Raw genomic sequence first — 23,952 nt, 5'->3', positions numbered from 1 at the left:
GAATCCTACGGGTGACGTCACGGACCCTACGCCCATTTATATATACAGTCTATGTATATAACCCATCTTTTATATCAAAATATACACCATCCTTGGGAGTTTGGCTTTTTGTTAACATTTCATGAGGTTCGGATTTTTGAGAATAGACTGCAATGTTTCAAGAATTGGAACATAGGAAAATCTGTCAGTTACAACTACCTGATCGTAAATTCCAGTACATCTGTTCCTTCTGTTTTATAATCTGACAACAAGTACTTTTTCGAGAGGTTCAACAGTTCTCCATTTCTGTTAAAAAAAACGTGTTTCTTTTAGATTCAGAAATTAAAGAACAAAAAGGGTTTTCAAGTTTTTCAAAACTTTGTTCAATCTTAGCTTTCGAACCGGTATCCTGAGAAGATAAACATTTCAAAGCTGCATCTTTAGCTTGACTCTGTACCTCCAGTACTACTTCTTCCATGGAGGACACAAAACTAGTAGATTGGCCTACACCAGCAACCTGAAGCTGTGCAATAACACACATCACGAGTACTCGTGTTAGTTACTGGCAGGGCTTGAGAGCTACTAGCGGCTTCTTCTAAATCTTGTGATTGTACATTAGCTTCAACACCGTCACTGTCCACAAAAATATCAGTTTGACATCATGCTCAGTTTTCTCAGCATGTTTGGTGTTTAAATGTTTCCGGAAGCCTGAAAAAGTACCAAAACTATGATAAAATTTGCCAATGTCTATTTTGTACATAGTCGTCTGAATGAAGGTGTACAGTACATGTTGTGTACAGATATAGCACTTCATTTCAGACTCCAGCTTACAGCTTCCTGCCTACGACCTGCCTAAGACCAGTATAGAGGAATGTTAAGCCCTCCCACTATTTTCCAAGAGGGCGTTGCCAGATTTCAGGTTTTAACCAGGAGATGGTGCTTCATTCACAAATACAGAGAGACAAGTTTCATGGACTTTCAGTTGTGTTTTGAAGAGAATTTGAACACATCAATATTTTAGATACTATACTAAAGTATATCTAATCTTGTAATTCAATAATATATAGTCTTTATATATTAAATAATCATAATAATGTAAAAGTTTACATTACACTTCTTTATTTGTTATGCTCATACTTTTACCTTTACAATCGTTTGCTTTAATATGCAGTATATTTGTTTTATATTTTTGTGTTTGCTTCCTCCTGCTCCCTTTCGGACACATACTGTATGATTTATTATTATTATTAATATTAAGATATTATTAAGATAAGATGTCTTTATTGATTGAACATTTTAGTTTAGAATGTGCTGTCCCACGGTAATTCAGAAGGCTCACAGGTCACATTCCGACCATTATTTAAAACAATAGGTGCTTTCACACCGTCTACAGTTTGATTTGTATAGAGGGAGCTCTGTGGCTGAATGGCCAGTGATTAGGTGTGGCGCATTTATCATAGGTGATCAGAGCTAACTGCCTGCCGTCAGATTTCATTTAAAAAACAGATCTGATTTTAAGACTATTTCTGCGCTCATAAAGAATGATAAGAATACGAATAATGCGTATTGAACTAGTTTCATTAATTAGTGAGTTTATTTAACACTAGAACCACCAATCGGGTCAATTTGTGTGATGTGTGTTGTGTGTGTGCAATGTAACTTTGTTTCAATAAAATATTAAAGTCTCCCAGTCCGTGACTTTTCCTGAAAGTGTGTTATGTAGCACCCTATGTTGTTACACATTGCATTCTAATAGCGGGATTTGACGGGTTTAGATAGGCCTATACAAAAACCTCTGGCGGTTTTAGTGTTAAGGTAATTAGGTACAGTCGAAGCCCTTTTTTATCAGTAACGAATTTAGCAGTTGAACATAAAAGTCAACTAACTGAGGGTCACTTGCAATGACAGTGTTGTGTCTACTGTAAGCTTGTCACTCAGAGTAACCTACAGTTAATTTAGCTGCTGGAGAAGAAAGATCAGGGGAGAGGGGGGGGAGAGAGCTGTGGTTGATGGGCCATTAGTTGTGTAAATACACAGCTGAGAGCTGCCGTTTCATTCAGACTGTTTAAAAAACGGTAACAACGGACTATTCAGGATCCCTCCGCTACGCTTTGGGATCCTGATCTGCCGACGAGGCTCCATTAAAATATAAATATTTTTAGTGAATTACTGAGTTTAGGCACGTTAACAACGTTTTAATGAAGTTGAATACAGTATTCATATTTGTCAGTGATTTCATGTCATTTCATGTAGATCTGCAATAAAAATATTTTTGGGGTATGGGGGGGTCTGGGACCCGGAGTAATCTGCGGCCGTGAGCTGTTATGTGCCATCATGACATGCATGGTGCTCTTTTTTTATATATTATAATGAAGTGCGAGCTGTGTGCTCGAGTCTTCCTGCCTGTCGGCTCTGCTCATGGATGTATAATAAGGCTCTGCTGCTCCGAGATGATGGTATAGCTTCAGCAGCTACATTACCTACGGGTGCGTTCGTTAATATTAACTGCGCGTCCGGAGTCACTGTGGCACAGACTGGACCGCTGGTGAACAGCTGTTAGAAGGGAGCGTTCAGGTGTTCAGAGCAGAGCTCCCTGTCGGATCGGCAGAGTGTGATGTAAACTGAAAAGTTTTTCTGTGGCAATATTATTTAAGGAATCGTTGAGCTAGCTAGCTAGCATATATTGTCACTATCTGCTAACGTTAGCTTTAGCCTTCTATTTCGAATAGTTTTTTTCATAGGCTATAAACAGAGGTGGTATAAGTATATATATATATAGGCCTATATATGTATTGTACTTGAGTAAAAGTAGAAGCACTCAGATCTTGTACTTGAGTAAAAGTAGAAGCACTCAGGTCTTGTACTTGAGTAAAAGTAGAAGCACACAGATCTTGTAGAGTAAAAGTAGAAGTACTCAGATCTTGTTCTTGATTAAAAGTAGAAGTACTCAGGTCTTGTACTTGATTAAAAGTAGAAATACTCAGATCTTGTACTTGAGTAAAAGTAGAAGTACCAGAGTGTAGGAATACTCTGTTACAGTAAAAGTCCTGCATTCAAAATGTTCCTCAATTGAAAGTAGAAAAGTATTCTCATGAAAATATAGTGAAAGTAGCGACAGTAAAAGTAGTCATTGTGCAGATTGGTCCATTTCAGAATAATATATATGATATGTTTTATAATGATTGATCATGAACGTGTTCTCGAAGCTGGTAAAGGTGCAGCTAGTTTGAATGACTTTGTATACTGCAGGGTAGCTTGTGGATTTACTCCAGGTGGAACTAAAGTCTGATTTAACACTTGATTATATTTCACTGTAGTGGAGTAGAAGAACAAAGTAGCAAAACATTGCTACTTAAATAAAGTACAAGTATCTCAAAATTGTGCCCAAGTATAGTACTTGTTGAGTTTATGAACTTAGTTACTTTACACCAGAGGTGCCCAGTACGTCGACCGCGGTCGACCGGCAATGCTGGTAGATCGCGAGTCATTCATAAATTTAAAAAAATCCAGCTCCGTTAAAATAGACAAAACAGGTTTTGATCCCTCCTCCCTTGGCCTCCCTGTCACTTAATTCAGGAGTTGATTTGATTGACAGAAAAAGCGACCTATTGCTTTCCAGTCTGTTAACCCAGAATGCAAAGCGATACAAAATCAGTCAAGTGCCGGGAGAGACAAACAACAAAATGAGTGCGGGAACGAGCAAAAAGCTAAAGACATAGCACTTCCACACAGAATGGGAGGGAGAATATTTGTTTGTGATGTCACATTCAAAGGTTATTTGCCTTATTTGTAAAGCAAGCGTCGCTCTGCCAAAGAAAGGTAACGTGGAGAGGCATTATCGGAGTGTTCACAAGGCATATGACAGCGACTTCCCTCCGAGTAGCGAGTTGAGAAAGAGAAAGGTCATGTATTATTGCTACACAAACATTATCTCTTAGTCTTAGTGTCGCCAACTCGTTTCTAACATGCAAAAAGACAAACAAATGCGTCTATGGTCGGTGTATTTTCTATCTTTCCAATCCAGAAGAGATCTCTCTCTCCCCCGTCTGTTTGCAAGGGGGCGGGGCAGTTTACACACACGCATGTGCTACATGCAGCAACACACGGAGGAGATGGTGGAGAGAAGCGCTCCAAGGTGTGGTTACATGTTACCCGTCTTGAGGTGGACAATGCTCGTCACCAAAAGTGTTTAGCATGTAAGGGCGGTAACACGAGCAATTTGTCTAAACATTTAGCAAAAGTGCACCACATTCAGACGGACGAATGCACCGGGTTCGACTATCTTTCTAGTAGCTCTGTGGCCCCATCCACGAGTAACGTTTCCACGTCAGGTCTTATGTATGCTAGCAGCAACACACGGAGTTAACTCAATTATACAAACATGGGTTAATGATTAGAGGAAACTGAGTTATTTAGTTTGTTAAAGTTTCAGCTATTCTGTTTCCAGTTCTGTCATCAGATTATTTAATAATATTTGTTAAAACATTGTTGTTTCTTTTGATGTGAAATATTATTTATTTAATTCAAATAAAAAGCAATGTTAATTTTGTTCACAATTTGTTAAGTTAATTTAATAATATATGTATTTTTGAATCAAGTATTCATCTTTATTGTCTTCATTGTTAGTTTCCACATGCCTAAAACAACCTCAAACTAAATCTAAAAGTTGATGGCTAAATAAGAGCGTTTGAGAAATTGTGCAAGGCATGTAGTAATAGTCCGAATAGTCGATTAATCGTTTCATTAATCTATAGATTAATCGATAATCAAATTAGTCGTTTGTTGCAACCCTATTGTAGTTATCCCATGTAAAAATAAAATGTGTTATTCAGCAACCCTTGCAATTTGGGATTTTATTTTTGGTTGGTAGACCTCGGTTAGCTGGTCATTTCAAAAGTAGCTCACCAGCCCAAAAAGTGTGGGCACCCCTGCTTTACACCATGTGGCTATAAAGATAGAAAGACTAAGCCTTGCACAGAGGCATGAAAATACATTTTCAAAATGCTCAACAGTGCTGCCAAAATTATAAACTGACTGCTACACAATTAAAATAAATGCTTTTATATATTTCTATTAGATGTGACTCTTTGGCGTTTCTGTTATTATTAATGGATTACTGAGTTTAGGCACGTTAATAACGGTTTAATTAAGTTGAATACAGTATATTCATATGTGTCAGTGATTTCATGTAAATTCGGCGAACATAAACATAAATGATCGTGGTGAAGATGATGATTAAATTAGGATTACAAATCGAGAGCTGGGCTGCATTTCCTCCCGTTCGTTTTTTTCGACTAAACAACATTATTTTGTTAAATAACAACATGGTGATGTTTTGTAAATGATTACATGTTTCTTATTTAGCACAGAGTATGATATCCGTGACATATGGATCTTAACAAAGTTCCGCTGTACATCCAGCGTACTGTATCTGACTTTATTTCACATGAGCTCCAGTGTGGAACCCCACTGCACCCCCTGGTGGATCAATGATCCATTGCAGCTGGCTTCATTATAATTACATTTATCTATCACGGGGGCGGTCTCAAGTCAAGCTGGAGGTTTTCCCTTGAGCGAGGGCAGATCACGTACCAATCACGGCCCTCGCGTTTCAAACTGTCTGAAATGAATCGCTACATCTGTAGCATGTGATTGTACATGGTCCCAAATACAAAATGTGCCTTGAAGAGTTCATCAAAAGCCCCAAGAGAAATGGTCGACTATGACCTTACTATCCAGAACGACGAAGAACTGATGGATATTACTTCTCTTCATTCCAACGGCAAGAAGATAGGGTTGGGTGGTGCTGTTGATGGCATCGACATGTTCCTGGATGCTTGTTCCAATCTGAGGATTAAAGAAATTAGTAGAAATTAGATCAAAATGGTTTAAATATTACTGGTTCAAGATCTTTTGTATTACTCAAGGTATAAAAAAGTATGTAAAAAAGGTGTACAAGGTAATTTATGGGGTGTGTAACATTATCTATTTAACCAAATTTGCAGTAAAATATTATTACACAAGTATCGGTTTGATACACAGATGAGGCAAAAACACTTTTGACATCTGTATAAGCTACTATACAAAGCTTCTTGAACACCACAAGATGCTTCTCAGCTTGGGATGCAGACACCTTGCCTGGTTTTTTCTGGCTGAAGGAGGAATCAGGTGGAGGAGAAGTATAATGGACGACAGATCACTGTCCCATCCTGTGCACAGAAACAAAAGAGCTAAAACTTAAATTAGTGCTACAACCTTAACATTTAAAAACATAATTCCTTTTAAGCTACAGCAGACCAAAAAAAAGCTAGTGAATTTAAACTGGAATAATTAAAAGACAGAAGCCGTGTCTCAATTCAGGGGTTGCATCCTTCGGAGGACCCAGCCTACGCGGTCGACGAAGGATGCGGCCGACGTAGACCGCTGCTTAACCACCACACATAATGCAATAACCATAACCATTCTCACACACACACTTTTAATGCACTTTATATACTATTTTTATATCAATATTTGTAACTATTTATTCCCCCGTATGATTGTTTATGTTGTCTGTCCTATTGCCGTGTTTTTTAGTGTTATGTACTGTATGTGCAGGGTTGGGAGGGTTACTTTGTAAATGTAATCAGTTACTGATTACTGAATACATGGCTCTGAAAGTAATCTGAATACAGTTACAGTTACGTGTCTTAAACGTAATCAGATTACTTTTAGATTACTTTTGGATTACTTTCTTTCACAGATGGGTATGTTTTGGTGTACAGGAGACACAAAAAGCAAAAAAAACTGAATGTGTTTTTACTGTTTTAATGGCTTATCAAGAGCACAACTGAAACATAACATCTGAAACGATGTAACAACATAATAAACTTTTTGGGGATGCAGCTTGGGATTTGAGGAGTGAGGGACAAGGCTTAGAACGGGCGTGTCGTCTTCTGTCCTGCCAGTGTTGGCAGGACCTCCTTCACTTCATGAAATCTCTGCAGCACCAGGAGGCAGCGGGAGGGTTAACTCAGCCTCTGAGAAGACAAGAGCGCAGTGCATTTTCACCGCCTTTCAAGCACCGCCTTCACTGTGTTTACCTTCAGAATCATCAGAAAGGCTAAAGAGCGGTGTGGCTGATGTGTTTTAACTTTTAACCACACACACACCTCTATACACACACACACACACACACACACACACACACACACACACACACACACACACACACACACACACACACTTTAAACGCAGACTTCTGTTCCTCCATGTTTCGTTGTTATTGTTTCACTAAGCGGACCCGCAATTTTTTTTCAAACGCTCCCTTTTTTGGTCCATCTGCGGCGGTAATAGGTTTTGTGCGCTGTGATGATTCGGCTGTACCTTTGGTAATGAATATTAAATGTTGTGAGGAAAATCTTTCCACCAATAATTCAAATAAGTAATCCAAAATGTATTCACTTCAGATTTACGAAAGTAACTGTAATCAGATTACTCGTTTTTCAAATGTAACGCGAGCTGAATACAGTTACTTGATTTTTGTATTCTGATTACGTAACGCCGTTACATGTATTCCGTTACAACCCAACCCTGTGTATGTGTTGTATGTTTTGCACACCGGGACAGATTTACATTCTGAATCTCGTTATACTCTGTGTATAATGACAATAAAAGGCTTTAACTTTGACAATGTTTAAAAAGTGCTAAAACTTCACGTGTGCTAACAGTCCAGCCGTGAAGACATCTACGGGACACTTTTGAGATTTCTTCAATTGCCGTTGCCATGGCAAAACAAAGCTCACCATGAAACACGATTTTCTCACAACTTCAGTGAAAATGCTCCAAACGGCCCAAAACTTCACAGGTTTGGTAACGATGCAGCCATCAACGCATCTAATCGTATTATGGGATGTCATCAAATGCCGTAGGCATGGCGACATCAAGTTAGTTCAACAGTTTGCAGTTCAAATATTCTGCTGCTTTTCCAAGCCTTTTTACTTTCTTTTCTTCTCTGTCACACATTCAAGCCCCCAGTGTTCATGTATCATTTCAATCTAAATTCTTCACTTTCTTCTTACACATTACATTTCAACATAGCAATTCAGCGTCAGCTTTTCAGCATAAAGCATTCCCACTAGCAATTTCTTCAGGAATTGCATTCTCTAGTTCTCAATAATGTTGTGCTTTATGTATTTAAAGTGGTTTGTTTTAATGATGTCTTTAAAGTGTTGAGTATCTTAAAACGCTATACAAATAATATGTATTATTTTATATATAGAATATATGAAATACACAGTGTGAAGCCGACAATTGAACGGCCCGACCAAGGCAGAGGCAGAACGTCCAAACATATAACCCTATGTACAACCTATGTTGCAAATGTATTATCTTTTCAATTTACACACGGCATCTATTGCACGTCTGTCCGTCCTGGAAGAGGGATCCCTCCTCTGTTGCTCTCCCTGAGGTTTCTCCCATTTTTCCCTTTAAACTGTGGGTTTTCTCTGGAAGTTTTTCCTTGTACGATGTGAGGGTCTAAGGACAGAGGGTGTCGTATTGTCATACTGATATTCTGTACAAACTGTGAAGTCCACTGAGACAAATGTAACATTTGTGATATTGGGCTATATAAATAAACATTGATTGATTGATTGATTGATAACCCGGTGTGGGCATTTATTAAATTTGAGCACAGGACACAGCCTCAATCTTGCTGTTCCCGTGAGCACATTCACCAGCCACAAGGATCTCGCACACACTACCTTCCACTGACAGGGAAAACAGAGCCTCAGGTGCTGCCCACACGGGAACGTTTGCATTTTCAAAAAAGTATTCCGTTCACACGCATTCGTTTCATTTAACGTGTCTGTCTGTTCACACGAGACCGCTGGAAACGCTGTAGTACATATGCCGGGACTGTAAGTGGCGCTGTACTTCCACACGAGACTGCTCGAAAGCGCTGGACACGCTGTAGTACATATGCCAGGACTGTAAGTGGCGCTGTAACTTCCGCCACAAAATACACCAAAAGCAGCGAAGAAGACCCCGGAGCATGGTTGCCCTTCTGTTTATGCTCCGCGGTGGATTTAGCAACATGTAGTAGTTCATGTAATTCTCCATCTCCACTTGTTGCTGATGGTTGTGGTAGAGGAGCTGTAGATTTTGCACTAACATCTGTAGCATGGTCGAGCTGTAGATGTTGTACTAACATCTGTAGCATGGTCAGTAGCAGTAGCACTAGCAGTAGCTACTGACATTAGCTATTGACCACGCTACAGCAGTGAGCAGCAGAGGCGGGGCTATGGCTTCATCAATCGGGAAATGATCGTATAGAGGCAATTACACGGAGCCGTTTGACCCCCCAGAGCGTTTTGCTTGCAAATCTATCCACCTTGGGACCCGTTATCGTTTGTGGGGTCCGTTTCTATCGTTTTTGTTACTGCCTCGTGTAAATGAAAGGGCTATACGCAAGAGAAACTATGCAGATACAACCCGTTTCGTTCTCGTGTAAACGGGGTCTAAATACACACACACTAATCAACCAAGGTGAGGGGGGAGGAGACAACACAGGGCACCAGGTGAACACAATCAGCAACAACAGACAAGACGGGAGGGGGAACACTTTTCAAACACAAACATTATAACTGAACAGAATAACACGGTGGTAACTTGTACAATTAATGCAACAGTCCACAGTCCACTGTACCGGCGGGCACTCTACCCTCCTCCAGGGCAGTACATCCTTGCAGACGGGGGATACCCCTGCCTCCAACATCCACTCCCCCTCATCACTCCCTACAAACGGCCGCTGCAAGGTGTGGGATCCCAGCGCTTTAACAGCCATCACTCCCGGGCACGCTCCATCATCGAGCGCGCCTTCGGGATGATGAAGACACGTTTTAGGAGCATCTTCCTTAAAGCGCTGGAGGTGCACCACAGATTCATTCCTCAAGTAAGTAATCACTCAACAGGATGTTAGTAGTAAGATTCATCCCGCTTTCATCTCATTAGTATGCATAGAGGGTGACAGGTGCTGTGACAGGTCACACCTTCCCCTACTTATGCTAATGAGCTAAGTCCCGCCTCCCTTTGTTCGAGGTGTGAGATCTCAAGTAGGTGTGATATCCTAAGTAGGTGTGAGATCCGTCGATAGGAGGGGGTTGATGTGTATTCACAGGTGTGAAAAGCCCCCACTGTTGCACCTTATGGTGTATCATAAAAAATGTTTCAATCACATTAGTATGCATAACAAGTGACAGGTGGGCCCGCCCCCAAGTCTATTAAAACAAAATGCCGCTTCCATCACATTAGTATGCATAAAAGTGACAGAAGGCCGGCCCCAATTATGTGATGTCAGAAGACCGAGGGGGTGGAGTGAGATAAAAAAAAAGAACCCCGTGCAGATAAAAAGCCAGTCATTTCCAATCATCAAGTCATCTCTCCAAAAAGAAAAAATGGCCAAGAGACGCCTCGATATGGGTTTAATCAGCGAGACGCCTGTGACAACTTACCGCCATCCGTCCGGAGCGCCAGTCAAGAAACGGATGCAGTATCTGTGCCGGGTTCAAACACCTCCGGTCGAAGATCTTGAAGAGAAATGGCTTCTGGAAAATGAACATGTTTGGGGATACGTATTCAACTATATGGCGAATGAACTGCATTTCTACAATCTGAAGAATGGAGAAACGTATGGACCCCACAGTGTTAAAGCGACGTTGACCTCGATAGATTGGGCTGTGTTAACTCTGGTGTCTTCCAGAGATCTCCACGCAACCATTGTATCGGAAGAAGTAGTGCATCAAGAAAATACTGTGAAACCAGCGGTGTACAAGATATTTGCAACAAAAAGCAAAGAAACGCAAACAAAAAGCGAGATCAGAGAAGAGTTTTCACCGTTACCCCTCAATGTGGAGGAAGAAGAAGGAAATATCCCCCCGCCGCCAGAAGTGAAAAGAGTCCTGACAAGCACCGTCTGGGAAACTAAAAGCGGACCATCTGGACGATGGTATTACCGCGCAAGCCGTTTGCTGACGCAGGGGGGAGGGGTTCTCTCTAAAACACAGTGTCCTGCCATCTCTCTCTGTTTCTGCTGATGTGTAAAATATACAAAATAACGTTTTATATACTTACTCTCTTGTTAAAAGGTGATGAAGTTTGTAGCGTAAGCCAGCAATCAGTGTTCTAGTTTTAAGGATCGAAGGATCCAATGTAATTTTTAAATGGAGCAGAAATAGAACTAGTCTCCCAGTGCAAGTATCTTGAACAGAGAGTGTCATATTGGACTCGCACTTGACTTTTTAAGAAACATATCCAGAAAGTATCCAATACCATGAAATTCAACTTGCAACATTTTAAAACAAATTAGACCTTTTTCTTAACTGTCAATGCTGCAAAGTCATACCTCCACTGTATGATTCTATCCCACATTGAATACTGTTTTACAAACTGGTCATTTGCTTGTGCCACACACCTGAAACCCATAGAACAGCTGTTCAAGAGAGCTATCCAGGTGTTTGACAGAAAGCCACAGTCATACCACCACTGTACCATCCTTGAATATGCTGCTCATGCTCTTTCTGCATATCATGTATTTATTTTTGCTGTATATATATATATATAAATGTCATGTTCTTATATGCTGTATGTGACGGGACTATAGATGGAAATGAGCTCAGAGCTAAAATCAGGCTCATTTACACTTGTAAGCATTATATTTGTTTTAAAGTGTTCATCAATGTGCACTACGGTAGCCCTGAAGAAAATTAAACATTAAAATATGTTATCGATGTCCCCATTCCCAGTTTGTTTTGGGAATAATTGCGATGTTTACTATGTTTTGGTAGCTCTTAACAAAACAGAATTTTTGTAAAAGACTGCGACTCTAAAAGGCAAGTTTGTGATTTTAACACTGTTTCGATGAAACAATACATTATACAATATTACGACTTTTTGCCATATTTTTAACACAATCTTTTTTTTGTGGTTGTAGGGCTTCAAGATATTTAGCATGTCATGCATAAACACGGTTTCATCTTTTCCTTGAAACTGACGTGCTGCCCGTTTTACAAAACAAGTTATTTTTCTGCTTCTTCATCCTCTGAATTTTCCTCCCCCCGTCCCTCTTCCTTCAGCCAGCACAACAAGAATCAAGGTGGATCTGTGAAATGAAACACCTCTTCCCAAAGCGTGACTTCCCTATTGAGAGCATGCGTCTAGGGCAGTAGGGTCTAAACCAATTGGCCAGATATACTAACATGCAGAACGTATGGTATGTTTGAAGACTAACCATTTATCCAGTTCAAGCTGTCTTTAAGATGTGACAATGCGCTCTGACTATCCCCCGTAAAATCGTGACAAACTATTACTTATTCTTACATTTGACCTCTTGCTGCTTGGTTGAAAATGATAGATGAAAAAATTGCTTTAAAAAAAAAAAGACTCAAACAGTGAGGGACATTATACTGGTGAAAAAACTCTCAACGACGATGTTCAGTAAACGATCAATCAAAATCAAAGGATCCAATGTATTTTTAAATGGAGCAGAAATAGAACTAGTCTCCCAGTGCAAGTATCTTGAACAGAGAGTGTCATATTGGACTCGCACTTGACTTTTTAAGAAACATATCCAGAAAGTATCCAATACCATTAAATTCAACTTGCAACATTTTAAACAAATTAGACCTTTTTCTTAACTGTCAATGCTGCAAAGTCATACCTCCACTGTATGATTCTATCCCACATTGAATACTGTTTTACAAACTGGTCGTTTGCTTGTGCCACACACCTGAAACCCATAGAACAGCTGTTCAAGAGAGCTATCCAGGTGTTTGACAGAAAGCCACAGTCATACCAGCACTGTACCATCCTTGAAAATCACAATTTCTTGAGTTTTTGACATTTTTATGTCTTTTAAAAGTATGTGTTTTTAAAAAAATAATATTTACATGGGCTGGCCCCCCTCCCTTTGGGGGAATTCATCCACAGAAAACACACTGGACGCAGCACTAGGTCAGAAACCAGAGGAGACTGTGAGGTCCACCACAGACGGACCACCTTTGACAAAAGGTCCTCTCCATTAAAGGCAGCTCATTCTGGAATAGCCCCCCAACTGAGATACGGGATTGTCCCACTCTCAATAGTTTTAAAGGTCAACTTAAAGAATGGTTGAGCAACAAACAGACGTGTAATCACCGCTAAATAAATGCACTTTAACACAGGGGTATCTCCTCTTGCACTTTATGTATTGCTTTTATCTTATCTTGCACTTTATATATCATAGCTGCTACATTGTACTGCCATGTGGTAAATGCTTTTATGCTGCTCATGCTCTTTCTGCATATCATGTATTTTATTTTTGCTGTATATATATATATATATATATAAATGTCATGTTCTTATATGCTGTATGGGACGGGACTACAGATGGAAATTAGCTCAAAGCTAAAATCAGGCTCATTTACACTTGTAAGCATTATTTCTGTTTTAAAGTGTTCATCAATGTGCACTACGGTAGCCCTGAAGAAAATTAAACATTAAAATATGTTATCGATGTCCCCATTCCCAGTTTGTTTTGGGAATAATTGCGATGTTTACTATGTTTTGGTAGCTCTTAACAAAACATAATTTTTGTAGAAGACTGCGACTCTAAAAGGCAAGTTTGTGATTTTAACACTGTTTCGATGAAACAATACATTATACAATATTACGACTTTTTGCCATATTTTTACCACAATATACTTGTACCTTTTTCTTTTTTTTTGTGGTTGTAGGGCTTCAAGATATTTAGCATGTCATGCATAAACACGGTGTCATCTCTTCCTTGAAACTGACGTGCTTTACAAAACAAGTTATTTTTCTGTTTCTTCATCCTCTGAATTTTCCTCCCCCGTCCCTCTTCCTTCAGCCAGCACAACAAGAATCAAGGTGGATCTGTGAAATGAAACACCTCTTCCCAAAGCGTGACTTCCCTATTGAGAGCATGCGTCTAGGGCAGTAGGGTCTAAACCAATTGGCCAGATATACTAACATGCAGAACGTACGGTATGTTTGAAGACTAACCATTTATCCAGTTCAAGCTGTCTTTAAGATGTGACATTGCGCTCTGACTATTTCCCGTAAAATGGTGACAAACTATTACTTATTCTTAAATTTGACCTCTTGCTGCTTGGTTGAAAATGATAGTTGAAAAATAACTTAAAAAAAAAAAAAAAGACTCAAACAGTGAGGGACATTATACTGGTGAAAAAACTCTCAATTCTACAGATGACTCCCCCCATTCAACGCAAAAAGTCCCTCCCTCCACTCAGCAAAGCATATAAAACTAAGGACCCCACTAAGACGACAGTTTGAAAACTAGCTATGGATCTGAGAAAAACCAAGTCTGATGTAGCCTACCCTTATTATCACCAGGATAACGGATATGGGCTTAATGAATGGATGTTACAAAGTAGGGGAGAGGATGTTCCCGAAGAAGAGCTCTCCTCTATATCATATCCATGTAAGGTCTTTAGGACAAAAGAGGACTATGATAATATGACATATGAAGAATATCTTTCTTTAAAAGATGGTATTATAGATAACCTCTATAGAAACAATATATCTCATACCACTCACCAAGATCGCAAACGACATTTAGCAGATAAGAAAAGCAAAAGTAAAGAAAACCGAAGAAAAAGAAAAAGCAAAATGAAAAGGAGAAGAAAAATGAAAAGTAAACGCAGAATGCGAATGAAAAGAAAAGGGACCACAGGATGGAAAACGAAAAAGACAAAAAGAAGGAAGGTGAAAAGAAAAAGGAACAAAGTGCAAAAATGTCAACTAACTATAGAGGATGGTGTTGTAGACCCATTACCGAATCATAATAATCTTATAGATCAGCTACCGCTAACCGACTGTTGCGAATGTGTTGAACAAATACCAAAAGCAATGGCAGAGCTTTGCTTCAATATAATGAGAGAAAAAGCACGATACTACGGAATTGCCCAAATTGGAGACAGTGCCAGAGCATGTATTAAAAGACTGTTGGAGGATCTCTATTCTAGTGTCGGTTGCCATTACATCGAAGGATATGCCAAAACGTGTGACGACATAGACAAAGCTTTTGAAAACAATTATATGGTACCTGTCCTTACAGCTAAACAAATCCTATGCCAGGTATTCAACAGACCACAAGAAGCACAAGAAGCCCCAGAAAGGATTACATTCAGAGCTAATAATGGTGAAACCGAAGAACAAGCAAAGCAGATTATAATCGTTGCGGGTGAAAGGATAGAGAATGTGCAAGTGATGTTAATGCATTTATCTGATATAAAAAATGCATTTGTTTACTTCCAAGAGACCCCTAGACATCTACTTGGGCAATGTGAATTGAACGATAAACCGATCACTGTAAATGAAAGGCGGAGAGAAGCAGCAGTGCAAATCGTTAAGTCTATTACCTTGTATGCACTACGACATTAACTTGGTAAAATGTAATATGTTTTTCTGAAAATGGGGTGAATGTTGTGTTTTCAATTAAACAACCAAAACAAATGAAAATGTGTTTTATTTTTGCTTTCATGTATAGTAATAGTATTGTAAACGAAACATTTAAAGTGGTCCTGGAATCTTCATTTTCCGAAACATTCTGTAACATTACCAAAGAAATGAAACAAACACCAAAAGTGTATCATGTTCTCTCATTGTATGCTCTGTTTGTAGATGTAATGCATCTTTGTGTCAAAAACAGCATACAAATGAATATTTTGACTGAAGTGAAAAAACTCCATCATGATATTTCCAGTAATCTGGGGAATTCTAGCTGGAGACGGTCCTGGGGATGTTACAATCAGTATAACTATTGAATTTGTGTGTGAAAAAATAAAAATGTAAATAGAAGATACAAAAAAAAAAAGTTTTTACATTTTAAAAACTGTTGTCTTCATTATAGCAAGGGGAGGGTAACAGGGAAGATGTATGATACAAGTGTATTGAAACGTGTGTATTATACCCCCACAGAAACACAGAAACGCGGAAGCACAGAAACACAAAAACACAGAAAAAACACTGAAACACTGAAACAACACAGAAACACTGAAAAAACCGAAACACCGAGACACAGAACCACAGAGACACCGAGACACAGAACCACAGAGACACAGAGACACAGAGACACAGAAACACAGAAAACACAGAAACACAGAAACACAAAAACACAAAAAACACTGAAACACCGACACAAAAACACTGAAACACCGACACACAGAAACCCAGAAAACACAGAAACACAGAAACACAGAAAGACACAAACACAGGGAACACAGAAACACAAAATTGCAAAAACACAAAAACACAGAAAACACAGAAACACAAAAACACAGAAACACAAAAACACAAAAACACTGAAACACCGACACACAAACACCGAAAACACTGAAAACACTGAAAACACAAAAAACAGGCTTGTGTGCTAGTATGGTTTTTGAATAAACACATCAGTATTTTAAAAAGTCGATGGGAGGCTGATACAATTTGACTTTTTAAAATACTGATGTGTTTATTCAAAAACAATACTAGCACACAAGCCTGTTTTTTGTGTTTTCAGTGTTTTCAGTGTTTTCGGTGTTTGTGTGTCGGTGTTTCAGTGTTTTTGTGTTTTTGTGTTTCTGTGTTTTTGTGTTTCTGTGTTTTCTGTGTTTTTGTGTTTTTGCAATTTTGTGTTTCTATGTTTCCTGTGTTTGTGTCTTTCTGTGTTTCTGTGTTTTTTGGGTTTCTGTGTGTCGGTGTTTCAGTGTTTTTGTGTTTCTGTGTTTTCTGTGTTTCTGTGTTTTTGTGTTTCTGTGTGTCGGTGTTTCAGTGTTTTTGTGTCGGTGTTTCAGTGTTTTTTGTGTTTTTGTGTTTCTGTGTTTCTGTGTTTTCTGTGTTTCTGTGTTTCTGTGTTTCTGTGTCTCTGTGTCTCTGTGTCTCTGTGGTTCTGTGTCTCGGTGTCTCTGTGGTTCTGTGTCTCGGTGTTTCGGTTTTTTCAGTGTTTCTGTGTTGTTTCAGTGTTTCAGTGTTTTTTCTGTGTTTTTGTGTTTCTGTGCTTCCGCGTTTCTGTGTTTCTGTGGGGGTATAATACACACGTTTCAATACACTTGTATCATACATCTTCCCTGTTACCCTCCCCTTGCTATAATGAAGACAACAGTTTTTAAAATGTAAAAAGTATTTTTTTTGTATCTTCTATTTACATTTACATTTTTTCACACACAAATTCAATAGTTATACTGATTGTAACATCCCCAGGACCGTCTCCAGCTAGAATTCCCCAGATTACTGGAAATATCATGATGGAGTTTTTTCACTTCAGTCAAAATATTCATGTGTATGCTGTTTTTGACACAAAGATGCATTACATCTACAAACAGAGCATACAATGAGAGCACATGGTACACTTTTGGTGTTTGTTTCATTTATTCGGTAATGTTACAGAATGTTTCGGAAAATGAAGATTCCAGGACCACTTTAAATGTTTCGTTTACAATACTATTACTATACATGAAAGCAAAAATAAAACACATTTTCATTTGTTTTGGTTGTTTAATTGAAAACACAACATTCACCCCATTTTCAGAAAAACATATTACATTTTACCAAGTTAATGTCGTAGTGCATACAAGGTAATAGACTTAACGATTTGCACTGCTGTTTCTCTCCGCCTTTCATTTACAGTGATCGGTTTATCGTTCAATTCACATTGCCCAAGTAGATGTTTAGGGGTCTCTTGGAAGTAAACGAATGCATTTTTTTTATCAGATAAATGCATTAACATCACTTGCAAATTCTCTATCCTTTCACCCGCAACGATTATAATCTGCTTTGCTTGTTCTTCGGTTTCACCATTATTAGCTCTGAATGTAATCCTTTCTGGGGCTTCTTGTTCTTCTTGTGGTCTGTTGAATACCTGGCATAGGATTTGTTTAGCTGTAAGGACAGGTACCATATAATTGTCTTCAAAAGCTTTGTCTATGTCGTCACACGTTTTGGCATATCCTTCGATGTAATGGCAACCGACACTAGAATAGAGATCCTCCAACAGTCTTTTAATACATGCTATGGCACTGTCTCCAATTTGGGCAATTCCGTAGTATCGTGCTTTTTCTCTCATTATATTGAAGCAAAGCTCTGCCATTGCTTTTGGTATTTGTTCAACACATTCGCAACAGTCGGTTAGCGGTAGCTGATCTATAAGATTATTATGATTCGGTAATGGGTCTACAACACCATCCTCTATAGTTAGTTGACATTTTTGCACTTTGTTCCTTTTTCTTTTCACCTTCCTTCTTTTTGTCTTTTTCGTTTTCCATCCTATGGTCCCTTTTCTTTTCATTCGCATTCTGCGTTTGCTTTTCATTTTTCTTCTCCTTTTCATTTAGCTTTTTCTTTTTCTTCGGTTTTATTTACTTTTGCTTTTCTTATCTGCTAAATGTCGTTTGCGATCTTGGTGAGTGGTATGAGATATATTGTTTCTATAGAGGTTATCTATAATACCATCTTTTAAAGAAAGATATTCTTCATATGTCATGTTATCATAGTCCTCTTTTGTCCTAAAGACCTTACATGGATATGATATAGAGGAGAGCTCTTCTTCGGGAACATCCTCTCCCCTACTTTGTAACATCCATTCATTAAGCCCATATCCGTTATCCTGGTGATAATAAGGGTAGGCTACATCAGACTTGGTTTTTCTCAGATCCATAGCTAGTTTTCAAACTGTCGTCTTAGTGGGGTCCTTAGTTTTATATGCTTTGCTGAGTGGAGGGAGGGACTTTTTGCGTTGAATGGGGGGAGTCATCTGTAGAATTGAGAGTTTTTTCACCAGTATAATGTCCCTCACTGTTTGAGTCTTTTTTTTTTTTTTTAAGTTATTTTTCAACTATCATTTTCAACCAAGCAGCAAGAGGTCAAATTTAAGAATAAGTAATAGTTTGTCACCATTTTACGGGAAATAGTCAGAGCGCAATGTCACATCTTAAAGACAGCTTGAACTGGATAAATGGTTAGTCTTCAAACATACCGTACGTTCTGCATGTTAGTATATCTGGCCAATTGGTTTAGACCCTACTGCCCTAGACGCATGCTCTCAATAGGGAAGTCACGCTTTGGGAAGAGGTGTTTCATTTCATAGATCCACCTTGATTCTTGTTGTGCTGGCTGAAGGAAGAGGGACGGGGGAGGAAAATTCAGAGGATGAAGAAGCAGAAAAATAACTTGTTTTGTAAAGCACGTCAGTTTCAAGGAAGAGATGACACCGTGTTTATGCATGACATGCTAAATATCTTGAAGCCCTACAACCACAAAAAAAAAAAAAGGTACAAGTATATTGTGTTAAAAATATGGCAAAAAGTCGTAATATTGTATAATGTATTGTTTCATCGAAACAGTGTTAAAATCACAAACTTGCCTTTTAGAGTCGCAGTCTTTTACAAAAATTATGTTTTGTTAAGAGCTACCAAAACATAGTAAACATCGCAATTATTCCCAAAACAAACTGGGAATGGGGACATCGATAACATATTTTAATGTTTAATTTTCTTCAGGGCTACCGTAGTGCACATTGATGAACACTTTCAAACAAAAATAATGCTTACAAGTGTAAATGAGCCTGATTTTAGCTTTGAGCTAATTTCCATCTGTAGTCCCGTCACATACAGCATATAAGACATTTATATATATATATATATATACAGCAAAAATAAAATACATGATATGCAGAAAGAGCATGAGCAGCATACAAGCATTGACCACATGGCAGTACAATGTAGTAGCTATGATATATAAAGTGCAAGATAAGATAAAAGCAATACATAAAAGTGCAAGAGGAGATACCCCTGTGTTAAAGTGCATTTATTTAGCGGTGATTACACGTCTGTTTGTTGCTCAACCATTCTCTAAATTGACCTTTAAAACTATTGAGAGTGGGACAATCCCGTATCTCAGTTGGGGGGCTATTCCAGAATGAGCTGCCTTTAATGGAGAGGACCTTTTGTCAAAGGTGGTCCGTCTGTGGTGGACCTCACAGTCTCCTCTGGTTTCTGACCTAGTGCTGCGTCCAGTGTGTTTTCTGTGGATGAATTCCCCCAAAGGGAGGGGGGCCAGCCCATGTAAATATTATTTTTTTAAAAACACATACTTTTAAAAGACATAAAAATGTCAAAAACTCAAGAAATTGTGATTTTCAAGGATGGTACAGTGCTGGTATGACTGTGGCTTTCTGTCAAACACCTGGATAGCTCTCTTGAACAGCTGTTCTATGGGTTTCAGGTGTGTGGCACAAGCAAACGACCAGTTTGTAAAACAGTATTCAATGTGGGATAGAATCATACAGTGGAGGTATGACTTTGCAGCATTGACAGTTAAGAAAAAGGTCTAATTTGTTTAAAATGTTGCAAGTTGAATTTAATGGTATTGGATACTTTCTGGATATGTTTCTTAAAAAGTCAAGTGCGAGTCCAATATGACACTCTCTGTTCAAGATACTTGCACTGGGAGACTAGTTCTATTTCTGCTCCTTTTAAAAATACATTGGATCCTTCGATTTTGATTGATCGTTTACTGAACATCGTCGTTGAGAGTTTTTTCACCAGTATAATGTCCCTCACTGTTTGAGTCTTTTTTTTTTTTAAAGTAATTTTTTCATCTATCATTTTCAACCAAGCAGCAAGAGGTCAAATGTAAGAATAAGTAATAGTTTGTCACGATTTTACGGGGGATAGTCAGAGCGCATTGTCACATCTTAAAGACAGCTTGAACTGGATAAATGGTTAGTCTTCAAACATACCGTACGTTCTGCATGTTAGTATATCTGGCCAATTGGTTTAGACCCTACTGCCCTAGACGCATGCTCTCAATAGGGAAGTCACGCTTTGGGAAGAGGTGCTTCATTTCACAGATCCACCTTGATTCTTGTTGTGCTGGCTGAAGGAAGAGGGACGGGGGAGGAAAATTCAGAGGATGAAGAAGCAGAAAAATAACTTGTTTTGTAAAACGGGCAGCACGTCAGTTTCAAGGAAAAGATGAAACCGTGTTTATGCATGACATGCTAAATATCTAGAAGCCCTACAACCACAAAAAAAAGATTGTGTTAAAAATATGGCAAAAAGTCGTAATATTGTATAATGTATTGTTTCATCGAAACAGTGTTAAAATCACAAACTTGCCTTTTAGAGTCGCAGTCTTTTACGAAAATTCTGTTTTGTTAAGAGCTACCAAAACATAGTAAATATCGCAATTATTCCCAAAACAAACTGGGAATGGGGACATCGATAACATCTTTTAATGTTTAATTTTCTTCAGGGCTACCGTAGTGCACATTGATGAACACTTTAAAACAAATATAATGCTTACAAGTGTAAATGAGCCTGATTTTAGCTCTGAGCTCATTTCCATCTATAGTCCCGTCACATACAGCATATAAGAACATGACATTTATATATATACATACAGCAAAAATAAATACACGATATGCAGAAAGAGCATGAGCAGCATATTCAAGGATGGTACAGTGGTGGTATGACTGTGGCTTTCTGTCAAACACCTGGATAGCTCTCTTGAACAGCTGTTCTATGGGTTTCAGGTGTGTGGCACAAGCAAATGACCAGTTTGTAAAACAGTATTCAATGTGGGATAGAATCATACAGTGGAGGTATGACTTTGCAGCATTGACAGTTAAGAAAAAGGTCTAATTTGTTTTAAAATGTTGCAAGTTGAATTTCATGGTATTGGATACTTTCTGGATATGTTAAAAAGTCAAGTGCGAGTCCAATATGACACTCTCTGTTCAAGATACTTGCACTGGGAGACTAGTTCTATTTCTGCTCCATTTAAAAATACATTGGATCCTTCGATCCTTAAAACTAGAACACTGATGGCTGGCTTATGCTACAAACTTCATCACCTTTTAACAAGAGAGTAAGTATATAAAACGTTATTTTGTATATTTTACACATCAGCAGAAACAGAGAGAGATGGCAGGACACTGTGTTTTAGAGAGAACCCCTCCCCCCTTCGTCAGCAAACGGCTTGCGCGGTAATACCATCGTCCAGATGGTCCGCTTTTAGTTTCCCAGACGGTGCTTGGCAGGACTCTTTTCACTTCTTGCGGCGGGGGGATATTTCCTTCTTCTTCCTCCACATTGAGTGGTAACGGTGAAAACTCTTCTCTGATCTCGCTTTTTGTTTGCGTTTCTTTGCTTTTTGTTGCACATATCTTGTACACCGCTGGTTTCACAGTATTTTCTTGATGCACTACTTCTTCCGATACAATGGTTGCGTGGAGATCTCTGGAAGACACCAGAGTTAACACAGCCCAATCTGTTGGGGTCAACGTCGCTTTAACACTGTGGGGTCCATACGTTTCTCCATTCTTCAGATTGTAGAAATGCAGTTAATTCGCCATATAGTTGAATACGTATCCCCAAACATGTTCATTTTCCAGAAGCCATTTTTCTTCAAGATCTTCGACCGGAGGTGTTTGAACCCGGCACAGATACTGCATCCGTTTCTTGACTGGCGCTCCGGACGGATGGCGGTAAGTTGTCACAGGCGTCTCGCTGATTAAACCCATATCGAGGCGTCTCTTGGCCATTTTTTCTTTTTGGAGAGATGACTTGATGATTGGAAATGACTGGCTTTTTATCTGCACGGGGTTCTTTTTTTTATCTCACTCCACCCCCTCGGTCTTCTGACATCACATAATTGGGGCCGGCCTTCTGTCACTTTTATGCATACTAATGTGATGGAAGCGGCATTTTGTTTTAATAGACTTGGGGGCGGGCCCACCTGTCAATTTTTATGCATACTAATGTGATTGAAACATTTTTTATGATACACCATAAGGCGCAACAGTGGGGGCTTTTCACACCTGTGAATACACATCAACCCCCTCCTATCGACGGATCTCACACCTACTTAGGATATCACACCTACTTGAGATCTCACACCTCGAACAAAGGGAGGCGGGACTTAGCTCATTAGCATAAGTAGGGGAAGGTGTGACCTGTCACAGCACCTGTCACCCTCTATGCATACTAATGAGATGAAAGCGGGATGAATCTTACTACTGATGTTGTATAGTACTGAAGAAGAGTTGGATGACCTAACATGACTTATTTTTCGAGGTTATAACATATTGCCACTTTTGCAATTTCAGGTCATTACAGCATGTGCTGTAATGCACAATATCTATCAGATTTTGTTGAGGATGTGGATGAGGGGGAGAATGGGTTGGAGGCAGTGAGTGTTACCCCTTGGCGGGACCAACTGTCTGAAGAGGTGTCTGCCCTGGAGGAGGTTCCCGTGGACCATCAATATCTATGAAAGGTATGTAAAAGAATTGTAGAGCAGAGACATTTGTTATGGTGAAAATCATTTAGCAAATGTTTCTTTATTCATCTTTTGTTATTCTCTGTTTCTGAAAACATCTTAGTGACATGGCAGCCGTCGATTGCGTCCGCCCTGTAAACCCACGCGATGGACAGTTCGGTGGACATTGGAGAGTTGAATTGGGACAGCCTTCTTTCGGCGGAAGTGACGCAAGCGGTCTACCAATGCAGCCTTCGAAGGATGCAGCCCCTGAATTGAGACACGGCCAGCGTAATTCAACTAGCAGAGCAACACACTCTCACTCCATAATCGTCCAGGAGCGACGTTTGGTCAGGGTCCCGTGGCGTGCAGTTGTGACGCTTCTAGGCTCCTTCAGCTTCATAAAGGGACGCAAATAGCTTTCAACTGATTGCAATCTATTCCCATCTGCGGTGGGATTTGACGCTCATGGAAGCACGGCATTCCTTTGTGTCGGCTGCCCTTAAAGGATAATCTGGATAACGGAGAATTGTACACCCGGAAGTAAGTATTCCCCTTACTGTCGATTGATTTTACAGTGATATCTGCACTACTCATCGACTAAAAAACACCAGATTATCCTTGTTAATTACACAAAATTGATTGGTTTAAATTGTCTGCAATGCTTTTGTA

General features: G+C 39.2%; 1 protein-coding gene across 2 annotated transcripts in view; it reads right to left on the bottom strand.

Moving 5' to 3' along the window:
• LOC307024472 (uncharacterized protein) overlaps positions 1 to 23,952 on the bottom strand; it is a 42,473-nt gene that overhangs the window by 13,668 nt on the left and 4,853 nt on the right. Inside the window, exons 2-4 of one of the 2 annotated variants that reach the window (XM_079658607.1) lie at positions 23,223 to 23,289; positions 6,118 to 6,188; positions 5,712 to 5,826 (exon numbers count right to left, since the gene is read on the bottom strand). In XM_079658607.1, coding sequence (XP_079514733.1) covers positions 5,712 to 5,826; positions 6,118 to 6,188; positions 23,223 to 23,283 — 247 coding nt within the window. In that variant the 5' untranslated portion in view covers positions 23,284 to 23,289. The remainder of the gene's footprint in view (positions 1 to 5,711; positions 5,827 to 6,117; positions 6,189 to 23,222; positions 23,290 to 23,952) is intronic. The other variant, XM_079658608.1, reaches the window with a different exon arrangement.

The sequence above is a fragment of the Notothenia rossii genome, assembly GCF_949606895.1.
Source record: "Notothenia rossii genome assembly, chromosome: 11".
Classification (NCBI taxonomy): domain Eukaryota; kingdom Metazoa; phylum Chordata; class Actinopteri; order Perciformes; family Nototheniidae; genus Notothenia; species Notothenia rossii.
This window is presented reverse-complemented; position numbering and strand designations above follow the sequence as displayed.